The sequence below is a fragment of the Kogia breviceps genome, chromosome 11, assembly GCF_026419965.1.
Source record: "Kogia breviceps isolate mKogBre1 chromosome 11, mKogBre1 haplotype 1, whole genome shotgun sequence".
NCBI classification, from domain to species: Eukaryota; Metazoa; Chordata; class Mammalia; order Artiodactyla; family Physeteridae; genus Kogia; species Kogia breviceps.
Window position 1 is genome coordinate 85,067,446 of NC_081320.1, and position 13,050 is coordinate 85,080,495.

General features: G+C 38.6%; 1 protein-coding gene across 15 annotated transcripts in view; it reads left to right on the forward strand.

Moving 5' to 3' along the window:
• The window catches only part of ITSN2 (intersectin 2), a 145,409-nt gene that overhangs the window by 18,983 nt on the left and 113,376 nt on the right, over positions 1–13,050 (forward strand). For all 15 annotated transcript variants that reach the window (XM_067008009.1, XM_067008011.1, XM_067008013.1 and 12 more), the window contains exon 2: positions 7,206–7,269. In XM_067008009.1, coding sequence (XP_066864110.1) covers positions 7,239–7,269 — 31 coding nt within the window. In that variant the 5' untranslated portion in view covers positions 7,206–7,238. The remainder of the gene's footprint in view (positions 1–7,205; positions 7,270–13,050) is intronic.

Below are 13,050 nucleotides of genomic sequence, written 5' to 3' on the forward strand. Positions count from 1 at the left end.
GCAAAGAAAAGCAACTTTACTTTCTCATTTTCTCAGCTTCTTTTTCCTCTGCTTCCAAACTTGTGTATATTCATCTTTACCACTTTTCCTGTCTTTTATTCTGTCCCAGAGTCTAACTTTTACTCTAGAGCTGTCAACTTCCACTTTCTCTGGACCCAGACTTTTGTTAGGTAACCTCCTTTCCTTTTCCCTTTTCAAAATTAAATCTCTCCCTCTTCCTCTAAAAGTAGTTTTGTTCTCCCATCTGAAAAGTAAACCCTTATAATCTTTCCTCTTTCCTAAAGCCTCTTATCTCTCCTCCCACCCGTTCTTCCCCTTCCCATACTTCTTGAGTCACCTACATTTCACCTCCCGTTTACTGCCTAATCTACTTCAACTTGACTTTTACAGCCAGCTCACCATACTGGAACTGTACTCACAACAGATTGCCAAAACTAATGGCTTAGTCATGACTTCTGTGACTATTCATGTTTGATGAATAAATATGTAGATGAAAGAAAAAAATGAATGAGTAGATAGATAGGGAACAGGTATGGAGAATATATGTACTCTGTAAGTTTCATATTACTGCAAGAACTATAAAGAAGTAGGTATTTTGCTTTAATCATTCTCTCGTGGAACTGACCTTGATCTCCTTGGGAATCAGATGGGGAAAGAACATTTTTCCAAACTGATCAGAAAGTTTGGAGAGTTCCCTTTTATGTATGTAGCACATGAAGTGGAGGAGGCACTGGATAAAGTTTTATAAGATATGCCTTCAAGAACTTGATTATCTTGCATTTGAATGTCAGACCTTCAGTCAAATTATTTACACTAATCAACATTCAACCAACATAATTCAAAGTAAAATTGAAAAACCCAAGCCTTTCTCCTCATCCCAATAAAAAACCTTTAGAATTCAATGGGAAATAAACTTTTATCTCTAAAAGTGTACTTACAAGAAAAGAAATAAACAAGTTACAGAAGGCCCATGTTGCAAGGAACAATTTGGTTTAAAATCCACAGCTCTGATGCCTGCAGGGTTTCAAGGAAGTAATTTGCAGCCTGTTCTGCTTTCTTACAGGTTTCTTTTCTGCATACATATTCAATTCAATACTACCTTTCTCCATGCCTCCCTCGCTTTCTTTTTTTTTTCCCCCCATATCTCAACCATCTTATTCATTTACCCAGTTCATTTGTTTAGCAAGTAGATCTGGTTTAGGCACTAGGCATAGAGGTAAATAAAAATGGTCTGTGTCCAGAACAAGTGAAACAGGCAAACATGTGAAATTGGGATACAGTATGATAAGTGAAGCTATTGTGGGATGAACAATGTTATGGGCATACCTAGGAGATATTGACTGACTACCTGAGAGGACGTAAGTCTTCCAAAGAAGAGGTGACATTTGAGTTGGGAGCTGAAGAATGAGAAGAAAGTATGGTGAACGTGACAGGGAACAGCTCTTTACAAAGGAATAGGGGAGTGAAAAAAGCCTCTCTGTTTCAAGGAGAAAGGTTGGTGTACTTAGGACATCTGAATCTAGGGGAAGTGTCTAGAGATGCGTGTGGTAAAGTAGATTGGGGTGGGATTTTGAAGGGTGCCATATTCCATACTAAGAAGTTTGAGCTTTAACTTGTAATCAGTGGGGGAATTTAAGTGGAAGGGCATCGTAGATGTTGTGGAAAAAACTAGTAGCTCTGTGGAAGGCAGGAAGACCATTTTAGGAGGCTCATGCCCTAATTAATGTAGTGACCCACTTACTGAGTCACAATCTCCCGGTGATGGGCCTGGGAATCTGTAGAACTAGAAAATGTCCCAGGTGATATAATCAGGCAAGTTGGGAAACTTAAAAACAAAGCATTGGACATAAGAAATGTGGTTTCTAGGACCAGTTTTGCTACTGACTAGCTATATGAGCTCATAGAAGTCTTTTTAGTTTTCCCATCTTGAAAATAGAGGGTTTTAGACTAAATAATTACTGTAATTGTTTCCTTATAATTCTGTGTTTCTAAACAAATCCAACCTTAATTGAGCTATTTTTTATTTATAATGGCTACAATTTTTTTTCCTTCTGGGTCTTACTGACCCTTTGTAGAAGAAGAATTTCCTACTCCTTTTCAAGCATTTCTACTTTTCTCTGCCTTCGTATGAATATATTTACCACATTCTCCAAATTGCATTTGGATTATATTAAATTGAAGCAGTGGTCTTTGCTTTATGCCTGCTATCTACCACACATATTTTCTTGGTTTCTAAAAAGGTAACAATGTCAGTTCTCCACTTATGAGCAGGAAAATCTCCACATAAATATTCTAAAACCATTGATAATTAGCACGGTGTTCAAATTATAGGATAACTGCAAACTGCCAAGATTGCCGATCATTACATGTTACCCCTTTTAAGGAGTAGAGAGAGGTGTTTATTGGATGCTGACTTCAATTACACGTGCCTGAAACAGACATCAGCTCTGTAACTGGGGAGATGCTGATTATCCTTTTCTTCCTCTCAGAGGGTTATACCAAGAGGTAAGAAATAATTAGCACTCCCTAATTTATGTATGTGATTGCTGTAGACCTAAGTGTTGGAGGACATCTCTGGCTTTTGTTTCTTTTCCATTAGAAATGTAGCGAGAGTAAGTTGATCTGCTGCTTGCAGGAACCTGTGACCCACTCAGCATTAATTATTATCCCCATTTAAGAGAGAAAAAGGCAGATAAAGGCCATGGGAAGTTCATGGGCTTTAGAATTAGACAGGTTTAGGGTTGCATCCTGGCTTCATCACTTACTAAATTTTGGCAAGTAATTTAATCGTTCACTTTCTTCAAGTGTGAAATGAGTACAGTATCTCTGTCCTCCAGGGATATTGTGAGGATTATTAGTATTATCAAAGGTACCTAGCATTGTCTGGCACCTGTTAGACTAGTCTACAAGCTCCTGTGTGTGAAGCTGCTTGTACAGAACCTGAAATATTTTAGATTCTCAATGACTATTGAACAAGACAGATAATTAATAAAGTGTACTGCATTGATAGTAAGCACTTAGTAAATAGTAACTTTTATGATTACATAATGTAAAAATGTTGATTTAAAAAAATATCAAATGTATCTGTTATATTTTTCAAAATTTCAATTGTTATTATTTCTCTGCAAATATAGATTAGTATTGTTAAGCGTGAAGTAATTATTCTACAGTAGGCCAGAGAGAATTGGTATAAACATAACAGATATGAAATGGTAGGCTTTAAAAGCTTAATGGTTCTATGGATGGACCAAGAGACTATCATACTAAATGAAGTAAGTCAGGCAGAGAAAGACAAATATTATATCACTTATATGTGGAATCTAAAAAAAAAAATACAAATGAATATATATACTAAACAGAAACAGACTCACAGACAGAAAACAAAATTTATGGCTACCAAAGGGGAAAGGGAGTGGGGAGGGATAAATTAGGAGGTTGGGATTAACAGATACAAACTACTATACATAAAATAGGTAAGCAACAAGGATTTACTATATAATACAGGGAACTGTATTCAATATCTTATAATAACTTATGATGGAAAATAATCTGAAATATATATACACATACAAACATGTATATAAATAAATTTTTTAAAAGTCATCTGAACAATCCAGATATAGTTGGGCAAAGATAATGTAATATTTTGCATTAAAAATTTCTAAATATAGCATATATAAAAGTTTAAAAAAGAAGCTTATTGATTCCAACAAATTATGCTACCATATTCAGATGTTACCACAGTCTATCAGATGTAACCTATGTACATACATTTTATAATGTGGTACCTACATGCATGGGTGGCTAAATCCCATGTACCAGGTGAAGAATATTCTGTAATACCAGTGCCTTCAGCTTCCCTAAGGGGATTTGCCCTCCCTGCCCCTCACATTATTCGATTCATTTTTTTGGTTTTATTTCAGGATTATACCTGTGATGATTGAGCATTTGTTATGTGGCATTCTGTTGTATTCACAGAGTACATGATGACTAGCTAGAGGTTCTAGATAGATGATCTGTAAGTTTTAGACCTAGATCTAACTGATAAAGGCTTTGTGACTGTGAGATCCTATTCCTTATTTGTCTTTTGTAAGCCTGTGCTTTTTCTTTAAGCTATCTTTGGAAATGCACGTGCTTTTATGCAGTTATAAAATGCATTGTAGGTAATGCTTTTGGAGGATTTCTTCCACATTTAAAAAATCTCAGGAGAGGGGTGTGGGATGAGTTGGGAGATTGGGGTTGACATATATACACTGTTTATACTATGTATAAAATAGATAACTAATGAGAACCTACTGTATAGCTCAGGGAACTCTATTCAGTGCTCTGTGGTGACCTAAATGGGAAGGAAATCCAAAAAAGAGGGGACATATGTATACGTATAGCTGATTCACTTTGCCGTACAGTAGAAACTAACACAACATTGTAAAGCAACTATACTCCAATAACATTAATTTTTAAAAAGTGGATGCAGTAAACATATTAGAGTACAAAGTAAATAGTTGGCAATTACAAATTAATCAAGCAGAATGAAGATTAGAACAAAAAGGAGTCAAGGAAATCTTTTTTAAAAGTTATACTTATGGTAGCAATTAATGTTAACTGTATTTTCAGATATATTAAAGTATATTTTGCCTAAAAAAATAAATTAAAAAAATTAAATCTTGGGGAAAAAAATTCTCTCCTAATAAAACAGGGGTCCTAGCTACTGCATATCTTAAGTCAGTAGTTTCTTTGCAAGATTTGGCTTATTTTGGTTTAACATTACTTGTAATAATTTAAAATTGGGGAGGTAAAAGTGTTATACTTGTTTGTAGAATTTCTTTTTATTTTTTTTATTTATTTATTTATGGCTGCATTGGGTCTTCGTTGCTGTGCGCGGACTTTCTCTAGTTGTGGAGAGTGGGGGCTACTCTTCATTGTGATGCACGGGCTTCTCATTGCGGTGGCTTCTCTTGTTGCGGAGCATGGGCTCTAGAGCGCAGGCTCAGTAGTCGTGGTGCACGGGCTTAGTTGCTCCGCGGCATGTGGGATCTTCCCGGACCAGGGATCGAACCCGTGTCCCCTGCACGGGCAGGCGGATTCTTAACCACTGCGCTACCGGGGAAGCCCCTGTTTGTAGAATTTCTATATTTGAGGACATTGTAATCAAAACTTGATGTATGAAATTTCCTTCTGTGTTCACTTTATTTAGCTGGTGACACCACGCTTCACCCAGTCTCACAGAGTATCATTCTGGGAGTCGTCTCTTTGCTTCCTTTTTCTCCATGATCTCGTATGTCTAAAGAGTTCCTGAGTTCTACCTGCTTTTTTTTTTTTTTTTTTTTTTGCGGTACGCGGGCCTCTCACTGTTGTGGCCTCTCCCGTTGCGGAGCACAGGCTCCGGACGTGCAGGCTCAGTGGCCATGGCTCACGGGCCCAGCCGCTCCGCGGCATGTGGGATCTTCCCGGACCAGGACACGAACCCGTGTCTCCTGCATCGGCAGGCGGACTCTCAACCACTGCGCCACCAGGGAAGCCCCTCTACCTGCTTTAAACACTTCATTGCTTCTCCAGTCATCCCTTCTCCTCTCTTCCTGAGGCCACTGTTCTAGATCAGGTGCCAGATATTCTAACTGATCTCCCCGATGCAGGCTTGGCCTTTTCTTCACAATTGACCGTCTTATTTTAAGTGAAATATGACTGTGTCCCTCCTTAAAACCTTTTAAAACTTGTCAGCCACAGGTTCAAGTACAAGGTTCTTAACATTATAGTTATAACTAATTCTTACTCACCTGTTGAAGCTCTCTACACAGTACCTCCTCTAGGAGTTCTTGACCACCCCACCATAGTTTAGGTACTATTTTTCTATATAGTAAGCAACTCGAAACCTGGAGTTAACATTACCTTTTGAGAAAGAAGTGAAGAAAACTAACTGGTACATGGGTAAAATTTCCTCCTACCTAAGAAGAGTGTAGTGACAGGTGAAGTCTAAGTGTTGTAAAAGGTTTAAAGTTCCATTGCAGTGAAGCTTACAAAAAGAATGTGCACTTTGAGAGGGAGCGTGGTTTATCATGGTAACGTACAGAGAAGCTGGGAGTCAGAAGACTAAAACTGGCAGTGCCATTGCAAGCATTATTGGGGGTTTGCTCATCCCTACTGCCCAGTCCTTGCTTATGCCTGTTGTGTAGGTAGGTGTGTCAGACTGCTGATGCCTGATATCGTGAAACATTTTAATCGCAGTTAAATTCCTTTGCTTACCAAACAGTGATCTGGCCAAAATTTAGTAGATGATCGTTTGCTTTATAGGAAGAAAAGCTGCTGTTTGTTCTCTTAGCCATTAAATTTATCGTTGTAAATGAACGAACTGGATTTATATACCAGTTTTTTCGTGACTTACCTTGGTGGTCATACTGGTACAGTCATCTTTCCCCTTGAGCACACTGCATTCACTATGATATGGTACCTTGTAACACTTCTTGGCAGCTAGTCAGCCAACTTCTCTGGTGACACCTTCCACCACGACATGCAACTCTTTATGCCTTCTTTGTTCAGATGACTTGTGCAAACATTTTTCCTCAGGCTTCTAAAAATGTTAATATTTAAATGAGAAGCCCGTGCACCGCGGCATGTGGGATCTTCCCGGACCAGGGCTCGAACCCATGTCCCCTGCACTGGCAGGCAGATTCTTAACCACTGTGCCACCAGGGAAGCCCAACATACATGTTTTGATAGTTACTTTTAGTCCATTTTTATAAACCTGTAGAACTTAATTACAGCTATGCTACATTTATTTTGGATATTTTTCTTGTTTGGGGATTTTTTTTGAAGAAGAGTATTATGGATTTCCATGTTATTGTACAATTAATTTATAGAGTTGATTTCTTTGAAATAAATTCTTGTCTAGTTGTAACAACCCTCCTCTTTCCCAAATTAATTTCTACAAAATTGGTTCATGCCAAAGGTTTCTCTATTAAGTATTTGCTATTAAGTATGACTGTTTTTTCTAAAATAGTTTTATTTTAAAGGCAGCACCATTACCCAACAAAGTCTCCTACCCTTCGCCAAATGTAAATTCTGTCTGTTCGGCAGCAGCTGAAGCCCTGCATTGTTTTTTGTTGGATGTGTGAGCTGAAGGGGACAGACATTCCTACTCCTTAGCAGAAGCACTAAGCTGCAATCTGCCCTTGTTGTGTTATTAATGGCACAATGTTTTCATGTTGTAGATGGCTGAGTGCTAGCAAGGAAAATTCAGGACCATGATGGCTCAGTTTCCCACAGCAATGAATGGTAAGTAGCTTCCTGCTTGTGGCAAGAGAAAGAGGTTATGAGATTTTTTTTCTTTGGTAAAGGTTATAAAATATCCATTTAGATATTTTTCCTTAAACTTATAAATGAAAAACTTAAAGTATTCTTGTTGAAAGTATTTAGATAGTTTATTTCAGAACACTGCATGTATCTTCTAGTAGAATATTATGCAGTAAATCCCATGGCTCAGTATAAGCATGTTCTGCAGTATCATCTGGAATGTGGTGCTTGCCTTTGAGCAGTTAAGAATAACCTAAACAAACATTGTGTTTAATGCGTAAAACTGGAGGACAGGGCTTCCCTGGTGGCGCAGTGGTTGGGAGTCCGCCTGCCGATGCAGTGGGCGCGGGTTCGTGCCCCGGTCCGGGAAGATCCCACATGCCCCAGAGTGGCTAGGCCCGTGAGCCATGGCCGCTGAGCCTGCGCGTCCGGAGCCTGTGCTCCGCAACGGGAGAGGCCACAACAGTGAGAGGCCCGCGTACCGCAAAAAAAAAAAAAATTATTCCTTCTCATATGACTTAGAACATTTTTATTCTGTTAGTAACATTAATCATGATATTTAATCATGGTTGTTGTGTGTGACTCTCTTGGCTGGTGGTGTCCCTTAAATATTAGAAATCTCTGAGCTCATCTAAGGGTTTCATTTTAGTTTTGTACCACTCGTCCTTACACACATTGGTGCCCTATAAATGTTTGTTGAATGAATGTACAATATATGAATGTGTGAAGGTTGCTGGTTGGAGTCATGAAGAACTAAGCAGTAAGCATTATCAGATAGGGTGAGTTGGCCACTGCAAAAACAGGTACCCAAAGAAAGGTGAGGAGATAGTAGTATATAAGGAAGTGTTACAATGTGATAAGGATTGACACAGATACCCTTCTGCTGAAACAGACTTCTCTGTAGTCTTAGGAAAGCAGTCTGTCACTGCCTGGGGATGATGTATGTTAGAGCAGCTCAAGCTTCCCCAACCAGACTGTTCAGACTTAAAATAGTCATAAGGTTTCTGACTAAAAAGCCTCACTTTCAGTATTTTCTGGCAAGAGTACCTTTATCACAAGAAGAGCCTGAGAAAGATTTTAATGCTCTGCCTTCTCCTTAATTATGTTGTTCCCTGGGATTGGGTTGAGTAAGGAAACTAATTTATTTAGCACTCTCCATGTGACAGGCATGTGTTAGATGCTTTATATTTTTGTTTTAAGTTGGGTTTATTGAGATATAATTCACCCCTTTTTAATAGTTTGATGAGTTTTTTTTTTTTTTATTTTAAAGAAGATGTTGGGGGTAGGAGTTTATTAATTAATTTATTTATCTTTGCTGTGTTGCATCTTCATTTCTGTGCGAGGGCTTTCTCTAGTTGTGGCAAGCGGGGGCCACTCTCCATCGCGGTGCGCAGGCCTCTCACTATCGCGGCCTCTCTTGTTGTGCAGCACAGGCTCCAGATGTGCAGGCTCAGTAGTTGTGGCTCACGGGCCTAGTTGCTCCGCGGCATGTGGGATCTCCCCACACCAGGGCTGGAACCCGTGTCCCCTGCACTAGCAGGCAGATTCTCAACCACAGCGCCACCAGGGAAGCCATTTGATGAGTTTTGACAAATGCGTATAGCCATGTAAATCGGGATGTGGAACATTTCCATCACCTAAAATTTTCTTTTGTCCCTTCACCTTACCCTTAGCCACTGGCAACCACTGATCAGATTTCTGTCTCTATAGTTTTGTCTTTCCAAAATATTATATAAATGAAATACACAATAGGTAGCCTTTTTGTATCTTTGTGGCTTCTTTCACTTAACAGAATACTTTTGTGATTCATCCACGGCGTTGCATATACTTCTCTTTCTTGCCAAGTAGTATTCCATTGTGTAAATGTGTACCACAGTTTGTTTACCCATTCATCTGCAAAAGGCATTTGGGTTACTTCCAGGTTTTGGAACTTTAGACGTAATGTCTAAACCTGCTATAACCATCAGATGACAGATTTTTATCTGGAAATAGGTCTTTATTTCTCTTGAGTAAATCCCCAAGGGTTATTGTTGGGGTGTTATTATGGTAAATATATATTTAACTTCATAAGAAGTTGCCAGACTTTTCCAAATTATCTCTTTGCGTTCCCACCAGCAATGTGTGAGAGTTTTGGTTGCCCAGCATCTTTGCCAGCATTTTTTTTAAATTCCAGACATTCTAATTGGCATGTAGTGATATCTTATTGTGGTTTTTGTATTCACTTCCCTGATGATCACTGTCATTGAACATCTTGTCATATGCTTATTTGCCATCTGAGTATCTTTGATGTGTCTATTCAGATCTTTTGCCCATTTTTAAAAGCAGGGATTGTCTTCTTATTGAGTTGAATCTGTAGTTCTTTAGATATGCTGCATAAATGTCCTTTATCACATATGTTTTGCAGATATTTCCTCCTAGTCTGTAGCTTGTCTTTTCATTTTCTTAACACTTTCTTTATGAGAGCAGAGGTTTTAGATTTTGATGAAGTTCAATTTATTGAAAAATTTTTAATGGTTTGTGCCATTTGTGTCCTAAAAAGTCTTGCCTTAACCAAAGTCACAGAGATTTTCTTCTTTGCTTTCTTCAGGAAGTTTCATAATTTAGTTCTTACATGTACATTAGATATGATCCATTTAGAGTTAATTTTTGTATATGGTACAAGTTTGAGATTCTTTTTTTTTTAAAATATGGATGTCCAGTTCTTTAAGCACAATTCATTGAAAAGACTATTCTTTCACCAGTGAATTATCTTGATATTTTTGTTGAAATCAACTGACAACATATTTGTAGGTCTATTTCTTTTTAATTATCATCAAGGTGCAGATTAAGACCCTTAATTAAGCCTGCATGGATTCTAATCCTGCCTTTAACATTTGCCGACTTTGTTACCTTGGACAAATTATTTAATCTTGCCATGCCTCTGTTTTCTCCTCTGAAAAACAGTGATAGTAATAATAGTTACCTCATAGAATTCTTGTGAGACTTAATAGAAACAATACATGTAAAACTCTTAGAAAAGTACATGACACATGGTAAGTTTTGTTAAATGTTAGCTATTGTTATTTTCTCAGTCTAATAGATAAAAAATGATATTTAGTGTTTTTTAGTGTGGCTATGTTACATATTACATGTAATCTTTACAACGACCCTGAGGAGTTAGGTAATACTCTTGTTTATAGAGGTGGCAGTCAAGGTACAGAGAATGTGAGCATCTTATCTATGTACATTGGGAGACAGTGTAGTATAGAGAGTTCAGGCTACCTAGGTTCTAATCTCAGTTCTGCCACTTGTTAGTTGTGTGACCTTGAGCAAGTTACTTTACCACAATGAGTTTGGGTTTCCTCATCTGTAAAATGGGGGTAATAGTGTAGTAGCTTATGTATAAGGTAGTGGTGGCAGTCAGTGAGTTACTTATTTGAAGTCCCTGACCAATAGGGCTCAATAAAGGTGAGTTGCTTCCATCTTTGTAATCCTTTTTGTTGTGGTCATTATTTTTTTATCATCAGCATCATTTTTCCCAAGTCATACAGTAGTAAATCAGTTCTGTAGCCACACTACTTGCCTTCCTAGTCACAGGAATCATGATTGGTTAATTTATTTATTTTATGATAAACTAATAAAGTAGGGTTTTTTTTTTTTTTTTTTTTTACCATGTGTATGGTATTTATTTAAAAAGTGTGTAGGTTTAGCTATTTTAGGTCTTTAGTTCTTCAGTACATCTGTTCTTTCCTTCCTTCCTCCCTCCCTTCCTCCCCGCCACCACACCAACCCCACCGCCAATGAAAGGCTTATGGGATCTTAGTTCCCGGACCAGGGATTGAACCTGGGCCACCGCAGTGAAAGCACCAAGTCCTAACCACTGGACTGTGAGGAAATTCCCTGTTTCTTTATTTTTAACTCTAATCTTAAATCTTGTCTTTAAGAGAGGATGTTTATAGATTTTTTTTTAATCCAGTCATTTAAGGCTAAGAAATATTAAATCCATCTAGTGTTTAAAATTATAGTGGGCACCTATATTTCAGTGATATGCATTCCTGGAAACAACTTTGTAAGGCAGATTTTTATGGACTATAGTCAGCAAATATGTGTGAGTTTACATACCTAAACATATTTGGTTTCTTATTGGCAGAAGCTGAATAAACTGAAAAGGTAGTCAGAAATGAAGTATAGATGATTATTAGCCATATTGAATATATAGCTTTAAAGACCTCCACAGAAAGCTGATATAACTATATGTGAAGGATTTGTAAATGACTCTTGTCTTTCCCCAAGTCCTGATCTTGCCTCTCTGCTTTTTCTCTACTCCCTCTAATTTTTTCAGACATTTATTCCTCGATCTTTTTTTTTTTTTTTTTTTTTTTTTTTTTGTGGTACACGGGCCTCTCACTGTTGTGGCCTCTCCCATTGCAGAGCACAGGCTCCAGACGCGCAGGCTCAGTGGCCATGACTCATGGGCCCAGCTGCTCCACGGCATGTGGGATCTTCCCAGACCGGGGCACAAATCCACGTCCCCTGCATCGGCAGGCAGACTCTCAACCACTGCGCCACCAGAGAAGCCCTATTCCTCGATCATTTTTAAGTGTTTGTGCTGGGTACTCTGCTGGTTCCGAGCATAGAACGATAAACACACAAAGCTCTTGTCTTCCAAGGGCTCATAGTCTGGTAGAACAGATGGATAGAAAACAGTTACAGAACCTTTTTAAGTGCTCTATAGAAGCATGGAGAAGTCTCTTGAGAATCTAGAGGAGGAAGCAATTAATTTGACCTGCAGGTGTCAGGGACCTCCCGGAGAAAGTGACACCTGCCCTGGACCTTGAAAGAGAGAGTTTGAAATGGAAGACGGTGATACGAATGGCAATCCAAGTAAAGGGAACATATGTCATGGGATGAGAAAGAGGATGTTATGTATATGGCATTTGTAAGAATTTACTTTTCTGAGATAGGGATACACTACCAGCATTCTTGTTGTTCTTGGTTTTTGTTTTGTATAGATTTCTTTCTTGTTAAATAGTAAATAATAGTATCACGGTTAACATTTTTCTACATATTCGTTATATAAAAAGTGTTCCAGGGCTTCCCTGGTGGCGCAGTGGTTGAGGGTCCGCCTGCCGATGCAGGAGACACGGGTTCGTGCCCTGGTCCGGGAGGATCCCACGTGCCGCGGAGCAGCTGGGCCCGTGGGCCATGGCCGCTGAGCCTGTGCGTCCGGAGCCTGTGCTCCGCAGCGGGAGAGGCCACAACAGTGAGAGGCCCGCATACCGCAAAAAAAAAAAAAAAAAAAAGTGTTCCAAAAAAATTTTTTTTTTTGCCATGCTGCGCAGCTTGCGGGATCTTAGTTCCCCCACCAGGGATCAAACCTGGGCCCCCTGTGCTGGAAGCATGGAGTCCCAACCACTGGACCGCCAGGGAATTTCCCCCCAAATTTTTTAAGATACATTATTCCAAGGGAAAATTTGGTTGCTTTGACATGTAAAAGAGACACGTTTTTATATTCAAATGTCAATTTATATGTATCTCCTTTACATTTTGTTGCTGGTCATTTTTAAATTACAAAAATAATACTGCTAAACTAAAATATATATGAAAGTAGTCAGGGAGGCAATGTGGTGTAATAGTTAAGAGCAGAAACTTTGGACTTATACTCTAAAGTACAGGAAGATTCTAGCTAAAAATTAAATCAGCTATATGGTGTTAGGCCAGTTATTTAATTTCCCTAGCTTTGTTTTTTTCGTCTGTAACCTGTGTAAACCTTGTTCACGGAAC